The 27,849-nt window shown below is 38.1% G+C and overlaps 3 protein-coding genes across 4 annotated transcripts in view; 1 reads left to right on the forward strand and 2 right to left on the reverse strand.

Moving 5' to 3' along the window:
• Positions 1-10,713, reverse strand: part of tspan5a (tetraspanin 5a) — a 28,971-nt gene extending 18,258 nt beyond the window's left edge. The window contains exon 1 of one of the 2 annotated variants that reach the window (XM_079605244.1): positions 10,298-10,713. In XM_079605244.1, the coding sequence (XP_079461370.1) occupies positions 10,298-10,381 (84 nt within the window). In that variant the 5' untranslated portion in view covers positions 10,382-10,713. The remainder of the gene's footprint in view (positions 1-10,297) is intronic. The other variant, XM_079605243.1, reaches the window with a different exon arrangement.
• A 4,998-nt stretch (positions 10,714-15,711) lies between these two features.
• On the reverse strand, positions 15,712-22,132 carry LOC306986322 (uncharacterized protein). The gene is made up of 4 exons (XM_079589444.1): positions 21,775-22,132; positions 18,493-19,111; positions 16,703-16,789; positions 15,712-16,597 (listed from the first exon to the last, which is right to left on the reverse strand). The coding sequence occupies exons 1-4, from the start codon at positions 22,049-22,051 to the stop codon at positions 16,468-16,470; spliced, it is 1,113 nt and encodes a 370-aa protein (XP_079445570.1). The 5' UTR covers positions 22,052-22,132; the 3' UTR covers positions 15,712-16,467.
• frem1a (Fras1 related extracellular matrix 1a) overlaps positions 17,102-27,849 on the forward strand; it is a 52,719-nt gene continuing 41,971 nt past the window's right edge. Inside the window, exons 1-2 of the mRNA XM_079589416.1 lie at positions 17,102-17,247; positions 26,578-26,790. The gene's annotated coding sequence lies outside the window, so the exon portion shown is untranslated. The remainder of the gene's footprint in view (positions 17,248-26,577; positions 26,791-27,849) is intronic.

Consider the following 27,849-nt stretch of genomic DNA (forward strand, 5'->3'; position numbering starts at 1 on the left):
AAGCTATGCCTCACACAAGGGTTTTTGTGTACATGAATTACTCGACAACAGTACAGTGATTGTGGGTACAGCAATGGCGTGCACAGACCTCCGCTGCTGCAAGGGGGAAATCATGTTCCCATTTTTAACCCTATGTTGACATCGCGTTCTGCAACACACCTTCATATTCAGAGCAGTGCCATGACAGGTATGAAAGCGAGGCTGTGAGCGATAGACTTATCAATGGCATCCGCTGTAAAAAGCAGCTCCTAGATCACTAATCATTTTCCTCAGCTCATATTGTCGGGAGTTTTTTTGTCTATTGAAATGTACTGGAAAGATATTTTTGCAGTGTTCCATCAGCAGAAAAAAAAATCCAAAAACGCATTAAATATCAGTACAACCCAATGAAGAGATGCATGTGAATCCCACACAGCCTTGCTTTCATTCCCGTTAAAAAGCAAAGATGGCGCTGCTGTGAATAAGTTCTATACGACCGAAAGGGCACTTTACTATTAGCGATTAATATTATGTGCATGCCACTGGTGTACAGTTCTGTAATTCTTGTACTGAAAAGTAAACTCTAACTCAGATGATGTACAATTGTACTACATTGGAAAAATATTAATGGTTTAGGATTTACTAACAACTTTCACTCAGAAATTGCAATTCAATTGTACAAATATGACAAAGAAACAACAAGTATATATATTTAATAATATGAATATTTAATCCACAGTTCTGAAACATATAAACATATAGTCAAACCAAACTTTATTCAGACACCTTCAAAATTTCTCACATTATCACAGTTTATTGGCTATAGTTTAGAAAAATGGTAATAAAATATGACAAGAACTCAGTTATCAAATCAGTTGATATTTCACTGGTTTTGGCCATCCTTCTGTTAGACTGTCTCACAAATGAATTGAATATCTGTCAGCTGTTTAATTTAAGTACACAATTAGATAATACCAATTTAGGTCAGCCAATTGCCAAGCACTGCTTAATTTGGTTCAGCCTGTGGTGTAAAAAGGTCGCATTAGCAATAAAAATATATACACTTAAGCAAAACATGGTCAGGTCAAAGTGTCTGAATAATTTTTGGTCCCAAATGTTTAGGCTATATAAATTATACTGGTAGTCCACTGTATGAAGAATTTTTGGGTATAATATGTCACAGTTTACTTTATTTTGCTATCCTCACTTACATAAATAAACTATAGTATCCTATAGTATACTATAGTATCCTGCACCCACTAGTAAAATTATATATGGTGTATGAAGAATTTTTGGTTTGACTGTATTTGTTATTTGTTATTTGTTAAAAGCGGCATGAAATTAAAATTTTATTTTCTAAATGAACGTTATCCGTGAATTTATTTATTTTTTGACCTCGTAATGTTTAATCAAAACTTCTAACTTCGTCAGACTTCTCTCTGGTGACGTATGCTGCCCACATCTCAAAATCGAATCTACAACCGTTTCATAGACCCAAGTTCCCACCCTACATCTTCGTCAATCCGTTACACTTGGATGCACTTCACAATCTTAAAGAAAAGTTCTGTTGCTACTTTCGTTTCATTGGGATTTCAAATATTGATTTCGTCTGATTAAGGAATTTAAAAAAAAAATAGATTTTTTTTTTATTTGTTAAATGGTTTCTAATAGAGGGAGATCTTGAGAGTGAAGCATGAAGGACAATTTAGTTTCTTGGACTTGATTACAAAAGCAGAAGTTGTGTGGTGAACAAAGGCTCCATTCATTCCCATCCAACTTTGCACGGCACAATGGAGCAAACCGGAAAACATGCAACTGTCTAAGCATCACAGGGAGTTGTTTGTGATATTAAAGCTGCATGTCTCTGTGGACTGTCAGGATGCACATTCCTTCTTATACCCAGAGCAAACATGCAATATTATGATCACTATCATCCAGATGCTCCAGTAAAGCTTAAACATAATGGTTATCCTGCACTCGAGATAGAAAATAATATAGCCTAAGATTACTGCAAAGATCATTTCCAGCCAGTCTGGTCAATGTATGGCCAATAGTCAATGTAGAACATACATTATTTTTTTAACATATTCCATACATTTAAGCAATTTAATCTTAATCTCTATTCGCTCTCGCGGTACTATGATGTCATTCACCGATCGGTCTGTGCAGCGCCGGTTCAAGTCGAACAAGCCTGTTCTTATTGGTTGTTTTGGTCATGTGTTCATCAGTTCTGTTTTGTCATTGGTTGATTGTCTTGATCATGCTCAGGTGTTTCTTGTTTCTTGTTACTCATTAGTCCTTGTGTATAAATAACCCTGTCCATGGTCCATTTTGTTAATAAAAGCTGCACTTGGGTTTTCAATTCAACTCGCCTTCAGTGGATATGTGTTAATGTTATTTTGCCTCATTCACTTGAGGAAAAATATAGCATAATGTGTACACTAGTGGTGGACTAGTGGTCGAGGCTTCGTGAAACACTGAAACAGTTGAAGCAAATGTGCCATATTCGAGGCTTCGAAACAATCCGACTCCCGTCTCCAATGTGACTCCTAGTGGTCAGAACAGTGTAAATGCAACAAAAACCCGGGCCAAACATGCATAAAAACACCTTTTACAAATCGATTGCAAATTTTTTTATTGAATCATCTAATCAATTTGATCAATTGTCAGGGTTTGTTTTGTTTGTTCTATGAATGACTCAGCTAAACAGGCCAATAAGAGACTATATTAACTTCCATTATTAATTTTAATTATACTAATGTCTAATGACTATACTAACGTCTACAAATGTATAAAACTGATCAGAGATCAGGTAAAACCCACATTGGTTCTCATTATGTCACGGGTGGTTGAAGCAGACAAGGAAGTAGGATCCATTTGCAGTGTTGCTTTATTACACAAACTCAAACGTAAACTCAGGATCAGGAAACAGGCAAGGGAACAGAACAACCAGCAACAAACATTAAGGATTGACAAACTGAACTAGACACACAGGCTTGAATACAAGGACAGACAAGCTAAACAAGATAACAAGGGGGTGTGGTTAATAGGAAACACCTGGGATGACTAATGAATAGGGATGGCGAAAACGAAAAAAAATCTTGACCGACCACCGAGCCTCATTAGCCGGTTGAAACCGGTTAACCGATTAGTTTAAAATATGCTACGCTATTTGAAATAACAGCCATTTCGAGCCGCGCCTGCAATTTCACAACTCTGTCGCATCTCTCCGCCGCTCTGCCTCCCGCTCACACTCACACACAGCGCCGGCGCCGCCCTTCCACTCACGTCACTTTTTTAAAATCCCCAACAGCGCAAACGCGGCGCCGAGGAGCTTGTATGTAATCGGAGGACAAATGGCTCCTTAGTTTCGAAATGGTTCGGGTACAAGGTGATCGCGTTGAAAATAAAGGCGTTTGTCTAGCGCTAGAAGCTCATTTGAAACATTGCCGCGGCTCATTTCAGAAAATGACAGCTCCGAACCGAAGAGACGCCACTTTAGTTTGAGGTATAGTGCTAACAATAATAAAGAAAGATGATGATCGTCACCTTATCTGTTACCACTGAAATGTATTTGTAATGTATTTTCATATTTAAACACTGTATCACACAAGTTGCAACTTAAGCCCCGTTCACACCGCCAGCGACACGCAGCGACAAAGCGACAAGATCCCATTCATTTCAATGGAGCGCTGGCGACTTCCGGCGACACGAGCGACAGTGACCGTTGGCGACAGAATGTGGGCGTGTCAAGCGACAGGAGACAAGCGACAAAAGTTCAGAAATTTCAACTTTATGCAAATGAGAAGCGATTTTCGCGAGCGACAACCAATAGGAAAGAAGACTTTCAGTGGAGCTCACGTTACGTCACTGTCTCGGAGTGCCGGCGAGAAGAGTTCGAGGGCGATTTCACTGTTTTATATGATTTGACTAACCACATTCATGGATATAATAAAAATTATGCATGGAAAAGAAACTGTCGACAGTCTCAGTGAGTTTAATTCATTTATAGTTCGAGTGTTGTAAGTTTTTGATGCAAGTTTAGCACTGCTGCAGTTCACTTTACAGTTTCCCCTGCATTGTGTTGACTATTAGAGACAAGAAACTGTATTATTTGTCAAATACGAATGACGTTTTAGTCATTTATGACCGTATGAGTGAGTTTAATTTGTTGCTTGATCGATCGTTAATCTAGTAAATGATTTAATCCACTGAACACTGCTATGGTAATATAAAAACACTCTCCCAACAGCATACTGTTTCTTTTGAGCCTATAATTTCTAGTCAAATTAAAATAATATAAAGTTAATTATCACTTGTGATGGTATTTAGTATAGATATGGCCAAACGTCCAGTCAACCAATAACATTAGAGCGACAGCACTACCAACGCCCACAAGCGACTTCACAGTACAGAGACTAGCGACACACAGCGACAAAATCGCTGGCGGTGTGAACGGGGCTTTACGTTATATCTGTGTCGTTCTGTTTGGTGAAATGGTCCCACACACTCTTCTCTGCACGCTTCCTCCTGTCGTCTTACTTTTTGCAAACCTTGTGAGCGCGCGAACCCAAACGCTGTGACCTCGCGCCGAATGTTTTTATTGGTTTATTAAGTACAAACGGGCGAGTTATGAAAGATTGAGTGAGAGGGATTTGTTCACTTCACACAAAAAGATATTGGAATGAGATGCTAACTGTAGTCCACTGTCTATAATAGACTAATTTAGAGATCACTTTTTTTTTTTTTAACCGACTGCCGAAAACTTTGATCGGTTAACGTTGATACGGTCAACCATCGGTCAAACGGTCATCGGTTAACATCCCTACTAATGAACCTAACTGGGAACTACTAAACATGAAACAAGACAGAAACACAGACTAGACTTGTGACATAACCCCCCCTTTAAGGAACGGATTCCAGACGTTTCTCAAATTATAGTCCAGGGTGGTGGTGAAACAGAGGCGTTCTTGGGGAGGTGGGAGGGACAGGTCAATGGCGCAAACCAGAGCCATAGAGAGAAAGAGTTGCGACACTCCCATAGACCTCCGTTGTAAAAAATGGCGGCGCTTTTAACCGCCTACTTCCGGGATGTGGAGATCGGATTAGTTCCAAACACTGTCATTTGAGCGTTGAACCCCATTCACTTACATTGCAGCACGTCGAGTTGTTTCAGAGGTAACTTGCTGAAATATCGACCTCTTTTGAATTGTCAACTGTCTATATTGTTTCAGAGGCCCTTTGCGATGCTTATACTGGTCTTTATTTGTATATGCACAGCGTAATTATTTATATTTTATCTTGGTTATTTCAACCAATTTTCTAGCATTGCCAGCATGACTTCGCCAGCTGTGAAGGTAGCATATCTGATTAGTTCGGTAATTCATCGCTACCACCTTTATAGCAACTTTTATTTAATTGATTTTTTGGGATATACTAACTTTTCATTTATTGTCTTGAGTGAAGCGGCGTGTGAGAACAATGCTGGAACTCTAGGGTTGTTATGGCCATCACCAATCCTGTCTGTTTCATGGATCACCTGCCCCTGGTTTTTGTTTTTCTTGTTCACACAAGCACACATTTTTGTTGTCTGTCATTGTTTAATAAAAATTTTTTTATTTGAAAACCTTCATTTGTATCAGCCATGCGAATTCTGAACGGACCGCCACGGCAGACCTCTGCGTGATCACGAAGGTAACGTTAGGCTAATGGCTGAATCGGAATTTATAAGCAAAATCACGGGAATCAATAGCCTAATACAGCCCAGTTGTGCTAAAATAAATATCATGAGACGTCCATCATCAGATGAATGATATGGAAAAGTTAAGTTAGAGCCGCTAAAGCCAGTGCAACTACCCATGCGACCATGAACACTAAGCTTTTCCCTCCAAAAATATAGCCTAAAACTTATCTAAGTAATATACAGTACCTCGTTGCCCCTCCAAATGCAAAACTGATATTAACAAAATGCAATAACAGCTGAAAAAGTACTTGGGTATGTGTTTTATTTTATATTTACCGTTCAATAATGCAATCGCTGCTGTCTGTCCCATAGAATAACATGACAGCCAGCGTATGTTTTGGAACTATTGGGGCTTACATGAACCACGTGACAGCCATAGCGGCGACATCAAAGAGTGTCGCAACTCTCTCTCTCTATGGCTCTGGCGCAAACTGTGTGGGCGACCAGGGCGGAGCATGCTGTATATGCAACCAGGGCGGAGCAGACAGTTCAGGGATTGACTTGAGTTCACCCTCCAGGGCAGCACTGGCATGCTCAGGGACAGGCTCGAGAGCGCCCTCCGCGGCGTGCTCAGGGACAGGCTCGAGAGCGCCCTCCGCGGCGTGCTCAGGGACAGGCTCGAGAGCGCCCTCCGCGGCAGCCTCAGGGACAGGCTCGAGAGCGGCCTCCGCGGCGTGCTCAGGGACAGGCTCGAGAGCGTCCTCCGCGGCGGCCTCAGGGACAGGCTTGAGAGCGCCCTCCGGGGAGGTGGGAGGGACAGGTCAATGGTGCAAACTGTGTGGGCGACCAGGGCGGAGCATGCTGTATATGCAACCAGGGCGGAGCAGACAGAGTCAAATCACGTGACTCTGGCAGTTTGATACACGCACTGAACCATTGATTCGGAACAAAAGATTCGTAAAGGTTTCGAAGCTTCATGAAGCAGTGTTTTGAAATTGCCATCACTAAGTGTACACAACCTTTTAGTTTGTTCTTGTTCACCATTTGTCATCATCACCCTCATACTCTTGGAGGAAATGACATACACCTCAGTGAAAACATTCTGTATAGTAGGCCTATAGCCAGAAAAATGTCATGCAGAAACAAAGGAGTGCTTTGAATTGAGGAACAAGCTAGCGAAGCCTGACTCACTTTCAATTTGGAAATTTATTCAGACTGCTGCTGAGATCATGAAATTGCTATTGCTTAAATTAATATTATTGTTCAGTGCACAACTATATTGTACATGCGTTATTCATCTGTATGCAAACGTGCCTACAAAATCAACTGTACAAGACTATAGTGCACTGACTCTGCCTATAGGCTTTAATTAGCAGTTGCTTTCAGATATAGGCTAAGAGAAATTACATGTTTCATTATGAGTCATCTTACAAAAAATATGTACATGTAAGCTGTGTCACAAAACCCCCAATGCGAAAGCGAAAACAAAAAGCAGTACTAGGGTGAGATCATAACAGCAAATTCTGGCTTCAGTGTCCAGTTTTTGTGTAGTGTACGTCATGAGTCAACAGTAAACATACAGTAGCTAATGTAGCAAGTGGTTCATTGTAAATGAGTTCTGTAAAGTAGCACAGTGAGCGCTCAATAATACCGCCCTCATTATTGAACATCAGAGTTCATGTGAAAGGATGAGCGTCCCAGATCATTAGTGAAAACTAGGTGAAGGGAGCAAAGTGATCTATCTCGTAAAACTAAATCTTACTACATTAGGCTATAGGAGTGTTGTAACGCGGGTTGAGTTCTAACATCATCAATTTAACCAATTTTATACCATGGTCTGGGTGAATACTCGATTCTGATTGGCTGCAGGGTGTCCATTAAAAAGTGATGTATGACACCTAGTAAAGGAGTTCTAAAACCGTTAGATTTCGATTGTACTGTAAAACTAATTAAAATATAAACTAAGGTTTTAAAAATGTGTTATTTGGCAAGTGAACATGGTATACGCTGGTTAATTGTGGTATTAATGGACTACGGTGGAGGCAACCGTCTTCCCTCGCCGTTGTCCATTAATACCTGACAATGGACACTTCGTCGGGCATTAACCCTTACATAAAAGCCTCCTGGGGTGACAATAAAAGGTGTGTGACTCATTATAGTATAGAATTTTTAGTTCTGAGATATTATTTTTGAGTTTAGTTCATAGTTTGAATGGGACCCACATAAAATGGGACAGTAGCTGTTTCCATTCAAAGTTGCAAATTTAAATGATGCGCAAAATTGGATATTACTTGAAACATTTGCGAATAAAGCAGCATCTCCATCCCATGTGTTCAAGAGAACAAAATGGCCACTTCCTGGGAAACTGGCGCAAACTATATATTTAAAAAAAATCGAGGAAGCCACCGTGGCAATTATTCCGTACATCATAATAAATGACTTGCGTCTCAGAGCAAACAGATGAAACAATAAACACTCATGTTCTCTAACGTTCGGATGCCTGGTTTTTGAGAACGCAATCATGGGAGACGCTATTGAGAGGGAACTATACCAAATCATTTTGATGACAGACTTTGGATCAGGCCAAAGAACGACCAAACCACGACCAAACTAACATTTGAGATGTTACTGTGCTATGCGATTGGTCCTTGTCTAGTTTTCCAATCACATTCACTGTTGAGGCAAAATCACACACGTTTTTTTTGTTGCGCATCACGGGATTTATTCTGTAAATGTGTTTCCATCATAGTTTATGCGCATGTCTTCTTATCGGATGAGAAATTTATCCACGTTTTTAGAATTTATGCGCCTGATGTTTCCATCCAGCTTTTTTTTATGCGATATCCCAAAATGCACATAAAAATAGGTGGATGGAAACATAGCTTGTGACCAACATTTGCCCCAATTGGCATAAAAGTTGGTAACACTTTATTTGAATGTGATGTAGTTACACAACCGTAACTCTATAATAAGTAATATTACTCAGTACGTATTTGAGTAAGTACAATGTAACTATGTCACCTTAAAATAAAGTGTAACCTAAAAGTTTATTTGGCCAAAAAAATTGTCAGGGCACTTATTTTCACCTGGCTGTAAACATGAACAAACTATTTAGTTAATAGTCATAGAAACGGCATTTAATCATCAGACAGACACTGACATTATTTTAATTGTCGCTTGATTTACATATAATAAACGTGACCACAAAAATATATGTTTAGTCTATAAAAGCCAAATTACAATTCGGGTTCCTCAAGATGAACCTAATTAAATTGCACCCCTAAAATCCCCATAGAACTTAGCCTACTTTAAAAATGACATTGGAAAATTAACTCACTGATTAAAATGTTTAGATGTTTACCATTTGGAATTTGTTTTATATGTTTACAATTTAAAATATGTAGAATTAAAGGTGGTAAATTGGGGTATATTGAACATGGCATAATATATAGGCTAATTTTGAATTAAATCTGGTTAGGCTATATTAATGCACAAAACTAACATGAGTGCATTACTGCAAATCTAACAGTGTTACAACTCACCCCTCAACAGTTTAGAGATAAACTGTATTTGAAATAACTATAACTAACTATGTAATTTGAAGCAGATAAACGTGAATTATGTTACAACAAAGTTATAGACACACAGCACAACAACACAGATTTACAGAGTTACAGACGTTTAAACACAATGTTTTACTCCAGGGTCTTTCAGTGCTTCTTATAACTGCATTTTCCGAGTTGTAATCTTGTCACTCCAGTTATTGCATATAATCCAGGACCAGGATACAGATCAATGTGCACTGCAGTAACCAAATCAAACAGGAATTGCTCAATGCTCTCAGGAATTTAGCTAACCTTCTGGCAAGGTTCTCTAAAGGTTATGAAAATATGTTATTAGAACGTTTGTTCAACGTCATGTGTTCTTTATTAATGTTCTCAAAACGTTAGCACACACACACACACACACACACACACACACAAACATTATACGTCTGACATTTTACTACTTGTTGTTTTAGAATGTTTTGAGAACATTCCAATGTAACGTTCCTGTGTTTGCATTATGAAAAAATATATGTTTCTTTAACATTTGTAGAAAATTTTGAGAAAATTGTAGAACCAAGAAAACCGTTTTAAAAACATTTAAAACGTTGGAGATTTTGAAAAACGAAAAAAAGAAATTACGTTTTCAGAACTTAAATTGAACGTTAGCTAAACATATTTTTGTTAGCTCTGGGAAGGTCGATGCATTGCTTCACAGAAGAGAAAGCCGATTATCTGTAGTACGCACTTGACTCTGCTGTCATGAACATCTGAGATAAACGAGCGGAAGCGATAGCAAAGAAATTAGTTATTATATATTAGTTACATTAACACGAAACAGAACCAGGGGCTCCTGCTGCCTGCTCAACGTAGAATAATCGATGGGTCTTCATTTAATCGACAAATTATGCCTGTCTTGTACAGTACATACCGGCTTCTCGCATTTCAAACAAACGGAACAAAGGAAATTAATTGACCTACTGCGAAATACTCAATATCAGGTGAATATACTCATATACTCACGCGCAATGACATAAAGAAACAGTGATATACACACAAAGAAATGGTGGTGCACACACAAAGCACTTACCCAAAATATTATGTTAAATCCAAATATGAAATATTTAATGCAGCAGCTGACTTCTTGACCCTTGTAATGCTTTCCTGACATCATTGGCTCGTTTTCTCCAGCACAAACTACTGGCTCACATAAAACGCGAAGCAGGTTCAGTTTGGGTATTCCGTTCTTAGGACATCGATGTCAAACTGTCCCAGTAATCTTGTTACCCGCATAAAAGAAGCATAATGCTGACCACCTTCAACGGCGCCTAAATACGGTACAATGCCGACTGTCATTTATAAACAAATCCGCTGACTTAAAACACTGTATATCTCGAAATAACTGCCCCTTCTTCACTGCAATTAGTTCACATCGCTTTTTTTGCCACTTGACATGGCTGCTTTGATTGACAGCACCAGTAACCAATCAGCTGTTGTGCTTGGATTGTCCCTCAACCCTCCCCCACCAGGATTCCCCTCCTCTCACAAGCACGCGCATGAGTGGTTTTCGACAAACGGCGTGAACGCGCAGTGTCGCTCAATTTTCGTAAACTGCATTTTTAACAGTGAAATAAATGCTTGTCTGAATGCGGGAGAGGAGAAGATCAGTGCTTTAACATCGCCTCTCACTGAAATGTTGTATAAATATTTGCTATTTTATAAACTAAAATGCTTATGCTTTTCATTAGCTTATTAGATTAGATTATTGTTTTATATATTTTTTAAAGGAGACCTGTAATTGTTTTTTCTTGATCCCACTTTATTTATTGACTGTATAGCTTATGTGTATTTGTAGTAGCCTTTTGTTGTCTTTGTGTGTATGCTGCTGTCTTGAAGAAGTGATAATATCTCAATGGGATCTTCCTGGTTAAATAAAGGTTAAATAAAAATAAATAAAATAAAAATATTTTATTAGGCCTATAGAGTGAATAGCCCTAATATTGGAATTTTTTTTGCATTTCAGACTTCTGTGACATATTGCGATGTCTAGCCAAAAACATTAAATACACCCAATACCATTTTGGAAACCACATGTATCCTAATCAATTCAAAAGAGAAAATGCAGATAGATAACACATAAAAGTTATGATAGACATATTAGTGTTCTTAGTGCAAGTCATCCGCAGCTTCTTAATGTGGGACAGTTGTGTCCCTAATGGGGGACACTGAAAAGGCTAGAAAGCCCGAATCACCTTGAGATTAGTCAAATCTTCTTATGTAAGTTAGTAATTCTCTTGGTTATTGATTGATGAAACATATTGAACACCATCAGAAGTAATACAGTATGATATGCATTTATTACAAAGACATTAAGCAACTGTTATTATAGGCCTATAACATGCCCCATTTCATTTTCATCTTCCCTGTTAATCAGTAATTTCTTCCTATTGTATTATGAAAGTGGTCATTGCCTTTTATCCTGTGCTGGAAATTTAGGGACATTCCATGCCCTGGCCAACAGTTTCTGTGGGACCCCAACATCTTCATCCATCTGCCTATACTCATATGGCTCCTTTCATCCTGTCCTGCCTCCACTGATTTCTTTCTCTTATTCTTTTCCTGATTCTGCCCCTCTTTCTCTGCATCTGACCATCTCTCCATGTCTTTTTCGCATTTGCCATCGTGATCTGAAATACAGTGTATAAATAAAGTGGAATGGCTTTATTGGTTTTCTACTGAGTTTTTAAATTCAGAGCTATTTCTTCATTTTAAGACACCTCCCATCACACACAAACACAAACACACACACAGACACAGACGTGTGCGCGCGCGCACACACACAAAACCACAAGAAAGCCCAAAAAATTACAATTTCCCATGACCTTAAACATCTGCAGTAACAACATTTGAATATTGCATAACAACACTAAACCAATGTAAATAACCATTTTTGTCCCACAAACCATGCCCCACCACACATTTTTGACTGACTAAAGTACTGTCCCACATTAGGCTAATCATATCATACTGTTCCACTTTTTGAAACTACATTTCCTAAAGTGGGACATTATAACATATAGCAATGTTCGACACAAATATAAAATATATAGTTTATACGTATAAAGTGATATTATATTTCGATGGACAAACATTTCATAAGCACATTAGGCCAAAAAGTAGCAGCATTGTTTTGTTTGAAATTAATTTATAGGCCTATACTCCTTAATATAAAGTTTGTCAAAACTCAAAAAGGTGCTTCCTGGTTTGATGATTGCTCCAACATGACTGGACATCTGAGAGGTCATGTGATTTTGATCACATGACACCACAGCTTTGGCTAACCCTAGTTTCACTGTCATTTGGGTGACCAACAAACACTAGACCTTAGGTGTCCCACATTGAGGCAGTGTCCCACTTTAGGCCAATTCACCCTATATTATATTATCTGACCATAAAAAAACAGATGGAATTTAAATTGAAGACTTGGCTTCTACTCACATTATACATACAGTTTAAAGTCGGGTCTCCATTAGGACCCCATCTCATTGGCTCAAATTACTTTTAATAGGCACTCTATTTAGCGCCTGTTTACAATTCCTACAAAATCATATTATTATAAAGGCTGTTTGAACTGTTATAAAGACCATTAATATCTGTAGTTAGTTTATTTACTAACATAGCATACAGATACCAGATTAGCCTGGTAGCTTAGTTTATACACTCATTAGTACTTGCTACATGTATTCACAATCATTCACAAACAGCAACAAAAACAAACTGGGCCAACCCGCACCACGAAACATAACAAACAGTGTTCCAGCCAAGAAGGATTTGGGGGTGGGGTTTGGGGAGGTTAGTGTGCGTACACATGAAGGCGGGTGTGGAGGAGAGAGACGCATGAAGAGGGAAGTTAGAATTATATTCTCTTTAAGTTTGATATGGCCGACACACGACCAAAGAGACGATGTTCCGATGGACAAATAGCAAAGAAGAGGGAAAAGGATAAGGAACGCGCCAAGTCCCGAACTCCGGCAGCAGAAGGGCTTCCAATCCAACATTCAGGTAGCTCTGTTTTTGCCGGACAGATGGGTAAATCCATTTGTTTGTTGCATGACGGTTTCAGGAAGCAAGGAAGGGAGGGGACGGGATGAGAAGGAGGGAGGGTCGAGCTAGCCTCCGTTTTGTTTAACAATTCTTTGAACGTCAACAAGAAGTGACGTCACCCAACATCGCTTAATCATTAACTGATATCAAATCAGCTACTGGTGGTTCAGCTACAAACACATCAGGAGACTATAAAGGACAGTCAGGACGGCTGAGAAGATTATTGGTTGCCCCTGCCCAACCTCCACGATCTTTACACCTCCAAAGTGAGAAAATGATATTCACTTTGGACCCCACACACCCAGCCCACTCTCTCTTTGTTGCCCTCTGGCCGGTCAGAACAGCCAGGCACGTTTGTTTTTCCCCTCAGGCTAAATTCAGCCTCAAAATGTACATGGTCTACCATAACCGTACATTTGTACATAACATCTAAAATTGTACATCTGTAAATTACACCATTTACTTGTAAATTGCATAATTCATTCAAACAACTATAGCCTATATAAATACATTTCTTCTATATATTTCTACTTCTGTGTATAACGCATTATTACATTTTTTGTTTCTTATATTATTGTTATATTTTATTTCTTCTGTGTAATTCATGTCTGTAACAGTGTGTGTATTGTGAAGTTGTTGCATGAGACCTTCATTATGCATGTATGGGAGGCACCCGAGGTGTTGTGGGTGTTGTGGCAGGGAAAATCGGGAGTTCGTGGAATTACATGCGAGCCTGTTTCTTTCATGAGTATAGTATACACAGAATATTGAAACATGGTGGTAGTGGGAAATGACGGTAAAGACTGAAAACAAACCGCTGGAGATTATAATGATGAAACCACTTCTGAGTGAACCAAAGAGATTACAATGCAGTCTTCAGTAGTGTCAAGTGAGACTTCAATACTGTCCAGGCAAACTCCTGCTTCTGGCTGATGTCAGAGGAGAGGACAGGACAGGGGCCTAGTGGAGTCAGAAGTAGGCTAGAGTCTATCAATATGGTGTATATCTGTCTGTGTCCAGGAGAGACAGATAATACATACAAAGATCAACAGAATTAGACACAGAACTCCAGTCTTTGAAAAAAGTGATACTCCATAGTTGGCATAATGGGAAGAAACACTGTCCATGGATGTGGCCAAGTACTTCCACATTAGAGATGAGATGTGTGCAAAATGGAATCATCTTTCGAGGAGAGCGAGTTATTGTCCCAACAGCATTGAGATTAGAAATAATGCAGAGATTCCACTCCTCACACATTGAAGAACCCCCATGGGCCCATGTAGAACCAACTCGTCCCTGGGAAAAAATTGGAACAGACCTGTTCCAGTTCAATGACCGGGATTACATGGTCACAGTGGACTATCTGTCCAACTTTTGGAAAACACACAGTCAAAAACAGTCAAATGCAAATTGAAAGCACATTTAGCAAGATATGGAATTCCAGACACAGTGTTTTCGGACAATGGCCCCCAGTGTTCATCCGATGAATTCAAGAAATTCAACAAAGCCTGGAACTTTACACACAAAACGTCTTAATGGGGATATGCACACAGTAATGGAAGAGTGGAGTCAGCTGTAAAAAGGCGTATATGGCTAAAGCCAATAGAGCTGGGGCGGATCCTTACCTATAGCAATATTGGATCACATCGGAATACACCAACTCAGGATAGCAGCCCAGCAAGGGCACTGATGGGTCGACGAACTAAAACGCTACCTCCCATGTGTGAGAGTTTGAGTCGTCCAGGACTGATATCCAACAAATCAGGCAACTACAAGAATAGACAGTTGAGACAGGCTCAATATATGACAATGCAGCCAAAGATTTCAAAGAGCTGCACTACAAGGACAAAATGAGGGTTCAGCCACTGACAGGACAGACACAATGGTGGCCAAAGGCAATGGTGATAAGACCAGTGGAACAAAGATCAATGAAATTAAGATTTGAAGTGGACAAATCCTGAGAAGGAACAGAAAACATCTGAGAATGAGCAAAGAACTTGGTGATGACTTTCCGGAAGTGGACGAGCTCGGAAAAGATGAAGAGAATACAGATACCTCTGAACACTGACCCAGGACAGTCTGAGAAGGACTGTGATACAGAGCCAGTTGAAATGAAATTGGAACAACCTGCCTGTGTTGCCGGGGGAAATCAGGAAGTAAAGTTGAGAGTTCATGGAATTACATGCGAGCCTGTTTTTTTCATGATTATACACAGAATATTAAAACAATGTCTGCACTATCATGTATGTCTGCTCTTTCTTCTTGTCACCAAGACTAATTCCTTGTGTGTGTAAACATACGTGGCAAATAAAGCTCATTCTGATTCTGATATGGAGACCCGATTTCGAGGGAGGGCCCGAAATGTCATGAGCAGCTGACATAAAAATGCGAGAGGAAATTGCAGAACAGATTGTTTATTTTCCACATTCTTTCTTTAAGATATCATCTTAAATAAGAGGTTTCAAAAGTAGTTTTCATATCGGTCCAAACAGCAAACATGTTCTCAAATTTAAAGAATTAAACAGTTCCTCACATCCATATTTCAACTTACTTGAAACAATCTGGTGCAATTTTTTTTCTTACCTATTTTTTCCTTTTTATAATAACTCACTGATAGAAATATTGTGAAACTCATGACATTCTTCAACATTGGTGAACATTACGCTCCATGAACATTGAAAGTAACGTTTTCTTGCTCTATTATGACATCATGTGGCCAAAAATGCACCTGCAATGTTCTCAAGTAACTTCTCAAAAAACAAATAGGCTAAACAAAATATAGGCTATGCTTTGTTTTCTTTAAAAGACATAAATACAGTTCAAACAAGTATGTGAACCCAGATGCTTTGGCATGAGCTCAAGATTCACACCAGTCATAAGAATATTGATAAATTGAAACAGTTTCGTAAAGAGAAAATACCATTGTGCATTTATATAGGCAATATTTGGTGGTGATAACTGTTGCATCCTGCATGGTGAGTGTTTATACCACTGCTATCTGTTTAAGCAGACCATGTTTCTCTATGTTCAAATAAAATATTATGACAAACGCAGAAATGCATAATCCAAGGGTTCACATATGGCTACTTCTTCCTACAAATCTCATGTTCTCAAATACTTCACAAACTGCAGTTTGATTATTTTTTGCAGTCCTTTTCATTGAGCAGTTGGTTGGCACACACATCTCTCTGCTCTGATATCCTTTAGCTCCTTTATAATAATGTCCGCAGTGTCACTGTTGTACATCACGATGAGAGATGACAGTCCTTGTGGAGTGCAGTTTGATCTATAAAATAATGAATACAGTTTCAAATAATACCTGTGTTTTCAAAACATAGACTCACAATTGTCATGCATAACTATAAAAAGCTGCATAGGAGACTGAATGCACCTTTGAAGTAAATCATTTTCTCTGTGGCGTTTTCTTTGTCTCTGAGCAGGCATGGGTGACGCAGACATTTCTTTCAAACAGACACCTCTAAAAAGACAACAGACGGAAGGAAGCACATACTTATTTGGTTCTTTCTATCACATAGCCTATATAATGAATACATAATGCAATAAATTATGCTCAACATTAGGGCTGTATCCAAACCAGTGTTGAGGAACTTGCAAGCTATATGAAAGTGTTTGATACAATCCTGAAATAGTTAAACAAGCGTTTTTAAACATTAACTCGTACTAAATACAATGAAACATCTATAACTGAGCCGACCGATTATAGGAGTAGTAGCCTATACAGCAATTTGATTCGGTGAATCGTATAAGGCCTAAATGAACCGATTGATTCAGAGAACCTGATTCATTAGAACGACTTTCCAAGGCCACACCACGTTACATTTACGACCAACCGATTTAGGAATAATAAGACTATGTGTAGCCTACTGAATCAGCTGTCTGACCAGAAAGAACCGGACTGTCCTACGGACATTTTAGGTGAGCGTTTAAATATCCTCTGAGCTATTAAAACAGCGATGTAACGTTAGCGTTTGGTCGAACTTGCTACTTGTTTAAAGGAGTCGCTCGTTAATGCTTTTACTTTTAAAACAGCTGAACTACTGTCATTATGCTAAAATAATATATTCAGCAACTAGTTTTTTACATTTGAATTAAAATGTATTAGGCTATAGTATGCTATACATTTATTAGGCCTAAATGCAATTAGTTGTTGAACTCATTTTTTTAACCCACTTAAGCAGGACTTAAAGGGATAGTTCACCCAAAAAAAGAAAATTCTGACAACATGTAGCCTACTCACCCTCATGTAGTTCCAAACACATAAGACTTTTGTTCATCTTGGAAACACAAATAAAGATATGTTTTACTGAAATCTGAGTTATTTATGTCCCTCCATTGACAGTTAATGTACGCAACTACTTTAACGCTTCAAAAAATTAATAAAGAGATCATAAAACGCTTCAGTCCAAATTTTCCGAAGAGACACGATCACTTTATATGACCAGTTTTAATTTAGGTTTTTAAGCAAATGAAAGCTCAGGCATGTTTGCTTGCCATGTGAGAACCAATGAGGTTAATTTTCATGTTAAGCAGCATGTTTGATCTTCTTCAAAAACAATGAGGTTTGTTCTCACTTTGCAAGCAGTTTCGGTTGAGCTTCTGTTTATGTCTGCTGATCAATGTTTAATAAAAGCCTATTCATTCAATCTGTTCATCATTTAAGTGATCGATTCTCGCCAGAAAGTTTTGATTAAACCGCTCAATACATATGGATTAGTTTTTTACAATCCCTTTATGAACTTTTTACAAAGTGGTAGTTGCATGGATTGTCAATGGTCTGGAGGGACAAATCTCTCAGGTTTAATTAAAATATTAATTTGTGTTTCGAAGATGAACTAAAGTTTCACGGATCTGAAACGACATGAGGGTGAGTAATTGTTAATTCCATTTTTGTGTGAACTAACCCTTTAAGTGGCCTTTTATTTAATGTATTATTGTATCTGTATACAGTTTAAAAAAATATATACAGATTTAATATTTAAAGTACACAAGTGCAGATTCAATACGAAAAGGTGTATTTTTCACAAGAATCGCACACTATCAATATTTAGTTAGTATTGTAATCGATGCGTGTTTTGAATGGCACATTCTTAAACTTTTACATATTGTCAAGCCCCCTTATTCATATAGTGATATATTACACACAGACAGGCTCATACAAACCTACAAATACTTATGTTGAAACTGGATGGCTGCAGTATCCATTGACTCAACTTGCTCGTATGAAGGTTGACATGATGTACATACAGCTTGCATGCAGCTACATGTCTCCCATGTCTCAAATGTATTTGCTGTCTCTGATAGTCTGAGCTGACCATGCAGCTCTGCCTGTGTTCTGAGCTCACTCCTGACGCCTTCTGCTTTAGCTCCATTGATTTGCTCCTGTAGACCACTAAAAGCGGCTGGCGCAGAGAGCTGCCATTCAAGCAGTAGAGGCTCTGTGTGAGGGCTTCGTGGAGAACCAGGCTACCGCTCTCATCCCCAAAGCGAAGCTGGAAGCCCAGGATATCTGAGTGGCTCGGTGGCTGGGTTATTGCAGCTGTCACGTCAAAAACGTCATAGCCTGTTGGAGGAACCCGGTCCAGACTCAATAAGTGCTCCACAAGAGGGCCACTAATGCTCAGGTTATCTCTTCCTGGTGATAGACTGTGTACTGTGACCGTCACACTAAGCGGCTTGTGATGAAGAGTCTTCCTCAACAGGACCAGCTCTGCAACCCTCATGAAGGGACTCAGCTGGGACATGTTGAACCAGATCCATCCTGGAGTGCCGTACTTTGAATCTAGTTTGAAAAAGAACATCTTTTAAGTGTCTTTGGGGTGAAAATTAAGCAGAATTTATTTGATAACCTTTTTTAAAATAATATTTATTTAGTTGTATTTATACAACTTTAAAGGTTATCAAATATTCTTATGCATCAACATCTCTTCAGAGAAGTGTGAAAAGTAATCCCCTTTGTGGAAATAACATCCCCTTTGCAGTCAATTATTTTATCCCTTGAAAAGCTAATTTTTGATAATCACAATGACATATTCAAACATTGTTTCCTTTGAAAATGATTTATTAATGCCTTAAAGGGGTGGTATAATGCCCTTTTCACAAGATGTAAAATAAGTCTTTGATGTACCCAGAGTGTGTATGAAGTTTTAGCTCAAAATGCCCCACATATATTTTTATATAGCATGTTAAAATTGTCACTTTTTGAGGGTGAGCAAAAACACACTGTTTTTGTGTGTGCCCCTTTAAATGCAAATGAGCTGCTGTGACACAGAGGGCGGAGCTACAACAGCTTGTGTCCTTTTACCTCACACAGACATGCACTGAAAATTTAAAAAACTTTTTGCCTTTTATGTTCAAACCGGAGTCAGACAATGATGAAGAGGTGAGAACATGTAGAATGCAACAGGACATTTCTGAATGGTTGATGAATTTATGTAGCTGATGTGGTCCATATGGAGTTAACTATCTTCTAGACATTGATTAGCAAATTCTGTCATGAAAATCTATAAATCACATTCAGGGGGCGTGGTTTATGTTAATTCTAGGGTTGGTGATGTCACTCACTAACCGGGGAGGAATGTTGTGTAGTCCCTACCAGCCGTTTGCTCGTGAACTGATCATCTCTTCCTTCTAGTTAATTTATAGCATCAAATAAACATGAATGAACATAAGAGGGAATGTTGTTTTAACCACGGAAAGGCGTCAGTACACTCCGTTTTCAAGTTCAAATCCTCCCATGTTAATCTACTAACCCTCCTGACTGCTTTGTCAGACAAAATGGCGGATGGCGAAGTATGATTGGTCAGATCACCTGTCAATCAAGCTCTCCGCGAAGGGTCAATTACTCTTCGACAGCGATGCCATAGAAATATGTAGAGCTACCGCAAAAATGGAATTTCAAAGACAAAATTCTAAAGATGGCCATGCACTTGTTTCTCTGGCTCATAAGATAAGGTTTATACTGTACGTGGATCATTAATATGCAAACGAGTCTCCGCCTCCTCTCAATCACACCAGCTCGGATTACCTGATCCAATCGGTCAGCTGTAGTAAACGCTACACATACATAACAAAGTTTTAACAGATATGTACAAGTACATCAATGCAAATAACAATAGCACTCATTGGGCCCTATTTAACGATCTGAAACGCAAGTGTCAAAGCGCAAAGCGCAAGTAACTTTGTGGGCGGATCCCGGCGCTGTTGCTATTTTCCCGGCGGGATAAATGACTCTTGCACCTGGCGCAAATCTAAAAGGGGTTGGTCTGAAGTAGCTTCATTATTCATAGGTGTGGTTTGGGCGTAATGTGAAATAAACCAATCAGAGCGTCCTCTCACATTCCCTTTAAGAGCCGGCGCGCTTGTTCCATGGCGGATCGCTATTATAACGGCGGATTTGCCAGCGCACGCCAGGAGCGGTTCACAGCCAAAGAGACAGACGTTCTCGTCAGGGCCGTAAAACACAGAGAAGTGACATTGGGGATGATGGGAGAAACCCACCCAAATTAGCTTCGGTAAAACAGGCGTATAATTTGGGTAAATGTGTAGCCTAATCTAGATTTTTTTTTTCAATCTAGATAGATTTTTTTCACATCTTTACGGACACAACAATGATTTCCCTCGTCTGTTAATATTTTTCCTTGTAATAATGTATGATATGCAAAAATGAAAACTGCTGCGTCTGTTTATAATTAATAGAGAATCAAAGTGGATGCGCGTTAACACGCTACATTATGGCCAAGCACGCGCCCTTAAAATACCATATCACTAACGCGCAACGCGCCACTGTCTTTAGACTGTTTTTTTCCTGGTCAGTGGCGCAATTGCTTTCTAAAACTGGAAAATAGCACCAGGGGAGTTTTGCGCCGGAACACACTCCTCTTTGCACTGAACCGCCCCCGCAAGTTCATTCCCTAATTTACCGACGTGCGTCTGTGGAGGGAAACGTCCGCTGTGCGCGGGTGCAAAATAGGAATGATACATGCGTCGGTGTTCAAAGTCAATTGCGCTGGGTGCAAGATAGGGCCCATTATGTTAAGGGAAAAGTACGTGTTTTTATTTTTGTATTATTATCTTTTCGATCTTGAACAAAAATGTATTCACCTCTTAATGGAAATAACATCTCAACATTTATTTCAATCAAGAGATGCATTCATTTTTGGTCAAGATCTTGTATTGACAATGCAAGAGTCCAGCACTCTGTAAAGTCTCCTCCAGCACATCCCAAAGACTCAATGAATTTAACATCTGGACTCAGAGGTGCCAATTCATGTGTGAAAATGATTCTTCATGCTCCTCCCAACCATTATTTTACTATTTGAGCCTGTTGAATCTTAACATTGTCATCCTGGAATGTAGCCATGATGTGTCTTCCTACATGGTTTTTATTTTAATATTTTAATTTAATATTTTAATGGTTTACTTCAAATAAAAATATATACTTACCTTCAATGCTCCGGAAACTCTGTACAAGAGTTCCATCTGCCCCACTCGGGTCTCTTTCCTGAGCGTCCAAGGACTGGTAAACGTGCTTCATGTAGGGGTGTGGCTTTGCTTGCTGAGGTGCCGACAGTTTATTTATGTGCAGCATCTCCAAAATAGCTTTGCTCAGGTCTCTATCCTCCGGTTCCTCCCCGTCATCTTCCATAAACACCAAACTGCGAACCCCTCCTAGTCCTAAAAGTCCAATTAGGAAGCATAAAAACGATGCGGAAAACCTCATTCTGCAAAAAAAAAAAAAAGAGCAGACAGAATCACAGAAGAAAGCCGAACTCCAATTCTCCGACACAGCTCGGTCAGGAAACAGTGTGGACAGCAGAAACTTGCTCACTCATTAGAGGGTGGGATTCAAAGAAACCAACAGCCAAACACTGAAAAAAGCAATTACCGCTTTCCCACAGAAAACCCAGGAATGTCACACTCCATTTGACAGGCATTGTGCTCTCAGTTTTCGTGGAAGGGCCGCAAAGTGAACAGGCTTGTTTTGGTTTTAAGGCTTCAGTTCCTTTCACTTGAATCAAGGGCTCTTTTCAACTAGTTGCTCTTTCTCAATGTAAGCGGATAGTGCTCGTCTAATCTATGTTCATTGACTTTTGCATTCTTGGCACAAACAAAGGATCAAGTGCAAGCTCTTCATTATAACCTTGAGATTCATTTTGAAAGGTGCGGGTAATAATTTAGCAATAGACGTCATTATTGCTTATTTTGATGGATTACAATTTAATTATTAGACATTTAGACTTAGTGATAACTTTGATTGACCTCAAAATTCTTTTTGACAGCAAGTTTCTGGTACAAATGGCACCATTTTCTGAGATTCCTGAGAATGATGTTAAAAAAACTGTAGAGAAATGCATAATATCCTGGCTGCAAATGACCAGTACCCCTTTCATTCATATTACGGACATTAAAAAATATATTCAACAATCAGTGAAGAAAATCATATTAACATGGTACATTGGGCTGTATTTACTTAATGTTGATTAATACTTAAATATTGTATTGTTGATACTTAAATAGTTGATTTACAAATCTTTCTCAGTATTTTTGTCTTGCAAATATCTAAACAATCTTAAATCAAGATACCGGTACATTTACTTGAGAAGTAAAATGACTTTTCTTGTTTGCTGAAATGCTATTGATGCTTAAAACAAGAACAAATATCGGTCAGATTTAGTAATTTTACTCCAATAAATGTTTCTTGATTTAAGAATTTATAGACATTTGTAATGGAAAACAACACAAAAAGGAAGAAAATCCTTTTTTTGCATTGCAAGATTTAAATCTAGACTCTTCTATATCATACTCAGCTCCATAAAATTAGTTTGAACGTGAAAATACTGTATACAACTGAAGTGACTTCAATTATATTCTGCTGTTTGAAATGTGCTTATTTATACTGTTTATATAAAAAAGAATGACATTTTCTTGACTTTGGAAACATGCTATTGAGGTTCTCCACATGAATTGGTTGTTTCTCCCCACAAACTTCAATTCATCTGTTTTATGAGAAGAGATTTAGGAGATTAGTTTAGTTCTTATGTATTCAAAACTGTGCAGTCATGGTAACTTGACTGAAAGGAAACTGAGAAAGAGCAGAAAAAGTGTTTGTTGACTCTTTCCTGGCTCACTTAGGCAATAACCACAGATTAATGGCGTTGGGAAAATGTGAAAACTTGAGTATTATTTTAAAATTATTACATTTCTTTCTAACCTTTTGACTCTATAATCCTCTTCATAGACTTTAGTTTCTAACTTCCAGATGTAATTGATGTAGTGTAACACAAAGTGAGTGTTATACAACTGAAAGCAGATAGTCGTCTACTTATCATCAGTATATAAGAGGACCTGGACTTACTTCTTGAAACAATTTCAAACACCTCAGGAAGAGAAAAGTGTAGATAATCGTACATGTATGTGAAGTCTGTGAGGAGGCCCGGTTAAACAACTTACCGCTGTCTAAGTCTTCAGAGCTATTATGCTGTTCAGAGCTACAGTAACTGCTGCAAGCTATTGTGAACACAGAGAAAGAATGTTTTAGTAGAAGATCCATGAGAATACACTTAGATGAGAGATTAACAGGGATTGCAAGGTCAATGGTCACATGTGCTGGAGACACTGATGGTTATTGTGTGACAATGTCATTTGGACATTGTTCTACTATATTAGTCTTGCTGTATCTTGATGTTAATAAATAACCAAATGCAGTGGGACCCAAAATTATCAGGATTCACGAGACTCTAAAATCATCTAAAATGATTTTCGGTTACTCATTATTTTAAGGTGTCTTTGTTACAGTGTAGTTGCACATTATTTAAGTACTGAGTAATATTAAGTAACTACGTGCTCTTACTATAGGGTTAGGGTTAGGATTAGGTTTGTTTTAGGGTTAGTTGCATGTAGTCATGCTTAATTTTTAGGTATTACTATAACTACATGTAAAAAGAACACTGTAAAATAAAGTGTTATTTGTTGCATCATTTTTGTACATGCATTTTGATGACCGCATATAAGTTTTCTAATTAGTATTTTTTTAACAGCAAAAATCAAAAAGGTGTTTAAAACCTGTTAACCTTCACCAGAGCGAGGACGCTCTGAAGCGTTTTTTTTTTAAATAGTTCAAAGTTACTATCAGATTTAATGTTATTACCTTGACAAACTATACATCATTAAAAATATATAAGTCTCACGTTTCAGTATTTGACCACTATTGTATTCTGAGAAACTTATAGTGACAGTTATGTCTTAATTTGTGTCAGGATTTATGTAATGAAAAAATGAGTCGATACCTTTAATATGAATTATGAGCGTCAGCTGCTCCATTCAGAAAAAAACTCCGGTGCTGTTGTCTTGAGAACGCGTGACAAAACAACGTTCCTCAGGGCTTTTGGCTCAAAAATGTGCAGATTTGGAGAAATATTGATATATTATCATAGGTTTACATCATATTTCTATAGACAGGAATAATATTTATTGAATTTATATCCAAATGCGTCGATGTATACATAAAGAGCGCTGGATACTCTGATGTACTGTGTTTTCAATCCATACAGCAGAATGAGGGCGCTCTATGCACAGTTTTTTCCAAATATGGGAGCTCACGAAGAAGAACAATAACCTGTGACCTTCCAGGACGTCACTGACATAAACACAGCTAACGTTAGCTTTCAGAGATCGCTATAACATGCAGATAAAGATGTTTTGAAGACAATAAACATGATTGCAATGATATTTGATTTACCTGTGTTCTTCGAGCCATGTCAGGTATTTTTATAATAATAGATTATATGTATAATGCAATGCTAATCGATATAGACTTTACAAACATGCAGAATACCATAAACTCATTTATTTTCTGTCTGATTTTCTTTTCTGAAGCCAAATAAGCTCATAGAAGATTATTTAAAACACTCGACTTGCGCTATAAAGTAAGTTTGGAGCATAAAACAGGGTTTTAATCTCATAAATTGTCGTGTATTGATGGTGTGCTAAGCTAACATGCTAGCTAGCTCTCTAGTTGCACCTGCCATCTAGCTGTTATTTTTTATGATTTTTTTTCTAAATCGGAATGCTTACTGAAATATTTCTTTATTTGAGAAAGGCATTTGATACAGTTTCAAATGTGAAGTGAAGATTATGAAAGAAATTAGGGGGTGAAACACCGTGATTAGCCAGTCGTTAGCGATTATAATGGAGACAAAGGAAAATAATATTTATGGCCATAAGCCGGCTGGAGAGGTGTAAATGTGTGCAGGAGAGAGTGACACTGAATGGGGCTCGTTTGCACCACAAAACAATAGAGACAATAGACTGAATAGATGCTAATAGATGACAATAAACACAAGTTTGCATTTTAGAGTCAATTCAAAATAAAGTCATTTGAGATGATCTTGAAAAACATTTAACAAAATACAGAGTTTTAGACTTATCACCTTCAAATTTTAAATATAACATGGTCAGACATGTGTCTTTAGCTGGAGTGCATTTCTAGAGTGCTGACGGGCCAACTTCAATTTAATTTTCATGAAGATGTTTCATAAAAATAAATTTCTAATAACTTACACAACTTTGAAGCTATTCATAATTTTTTTTTCATTATGACAATAATTCATTCTACATTTCCAATAAAGTGCCAGGTGTCAGCTTTCAAATGAGACCATACTTGAGCTTTTAGGACGAAGGGTCAATGAATTGAATCTTTTTTAGGTTGGGTATGCAATTTCTGGGGATTTTTCAAAAGTGGCGCTGAAGGCTAACAGGTTAAATTAGAATAAATACAAACACATACACTTCAGCACAATGGACTTAAACATATGGACATCCTCCTTGTACATAATCATATATTCTTATTTTTCTTATTTTTATATTTAATGCACAATCATAAGGGGTGATTAGACAACATAATCCACTACCTTTGTGTATTTGACAAATAAAAACTTGACACTTGAAAAATAGTCACATTACCTAAAATATAGTTTTTCTTTGTGTTATTTTGGAAGTTTGTCCCATATTATTTGCCAGCTACCCATTTAGAGACACTTAGAAAATGATTTCACAGATCTGTGAACAAACATGCTATTTTTTTTCAGTGGCGTCATCTAGACACCCTTTGATGGAAGATCTCCTCAATCTGTCATTATCTAATGGTGTGGTGCGGTCGGAGCGTAGATTGCTTTTCTTTGATCTCTGTCTGTTTGTTTGCCTCTCTTTTCTGATTGCCTCTGCATTTTTTGCTCTCTTCATACCCAGCCTCACTCCTCCCTAAAAGCCTCCGGAGCAGGACTATCCCACCTCCCTCCTCCGAGTTTCCACAGAACACCCTCCTCCTCCTCCTCTACTTCTTCCATCTCTTCGCAGGGGTGAGGATTGCCACCGGGACTCTTGTCAATTAGTTGCTGTGAAAGCGCTGGAGTGAAAAGGAGAAGATAAACAGTTGTGGAGTTATAAGTGCTATGGTTTCAGGTAAGAACTTGTCTGTAAACGTGCTCTGTGTTTGTTTTGTGTATGTATGTGCCAATAATACATACACAAAATGCCAATAAATAACATTTAAATCAACTAAACAACAGATTAAAGATAAGAAATGATAAGTGTAAATTGTGTATCCGGGAGGTCACACTTTATGTTAGGTGGCTTTACTTAAATAATATTGTTAGGTTGGTACATTATACTTATTGTGTTCGTGTTGTATTGCAAAACACTTGTGCTGCTATTGAGGGGATATGGGTAAGGTTTAGTGGTATTGTTATATTTATGTGGTAAACGAAGGGTCAAGAGTAATTACAGAAATTAATGCAGGTATTTAAAAAAAAATAGGTACAATATAAAACCATGTATGTATACAATAAGTGCATTGTATCAAATGACTAACTTAAATGTTATACATAGTAGTTAAAGACACTTAATATAAAGTGGCACCGAATATAATTTTTATCAAATGAGAAATGTTAAAAATAATGGGAAAATGTACATTATTTTAAAACATCTATCTACCCCAACCAATGTTCTCACTGTGAAATCTGTGAAATGATTTCTAAACTTTTGGCAAACCCAGCGAGTCCTTCTATTGTTTTTTTTTTTTCATATGAGGCCATATGTGAATTTGTATAATTTCTTAATAATGTCCTCTTTATGAACTTGTGTTGTTTGGCTGAGAAGCATGTGACTCTTTTAAGTCATAAGAGGAATGGCTCTCAGGTATAGTCTTTATCCAGGTGAAAGTCAGGTGGAAAACATGTCACTTAAAACAGCTTTCTCATCTCTGTCCTCCTTATGAATTAAACTAGTGCACCTTTATTGATCTTTCTGTAAGCTTACACTCTTAAAATAAAGAGGGTTTTCGCAACAATGCCACAGAAGAACAATTTTAGTGTGGAACATTTCTAAAGAAACTTTTTGTGAACTTTAAAGGTTCAATGGATGTTAAAGGTTCTTCATGAAACCATCAACACCAATAAATAACATTTTATTTTTAGGAGTGTAGCATAACAATCCCCCCGACTGATAACCATGCTCCCTTTT

Source organism: Phoxinus phoxinus (assembly GCF_949152265.1).
Source record: "Phoxinus phoxinus genome assembly, chromosome: 2".
Classification (NCBI taxonomy): Eukaryota; Metazoa; Chordata; class Actinopteri; order Cypriniformes; family Leuciscidae; genus Phoxinus; species Phoxinus phoxinus.

Excerpts from the sequence above, each read along its gene's own strand:
- LOC306986322 (XM_079589444.1), bottom strand. The coding sequence starts at position 22,051 with ATGAGGTTTTCCGCATCGTTTTTATGCTTCCTAATTGGACTTTTAGGA. Across the intron at positions 19,112-21,774 it reads GAGTTTCCGGAGCATTGAAG|ATTCAAAGTACGGCACTCCA; the intron begins GTAAGTATATAT and ends TTTTCAAACTAG. Across the intron at positions 16,790-18,492 it reads TTCAACATAAGTATTTGTAG|AGGTGTCTGTTTGAAAGAAA; the intron begins GTTTGTATGAGC and ends TTGTCTTTTTAG.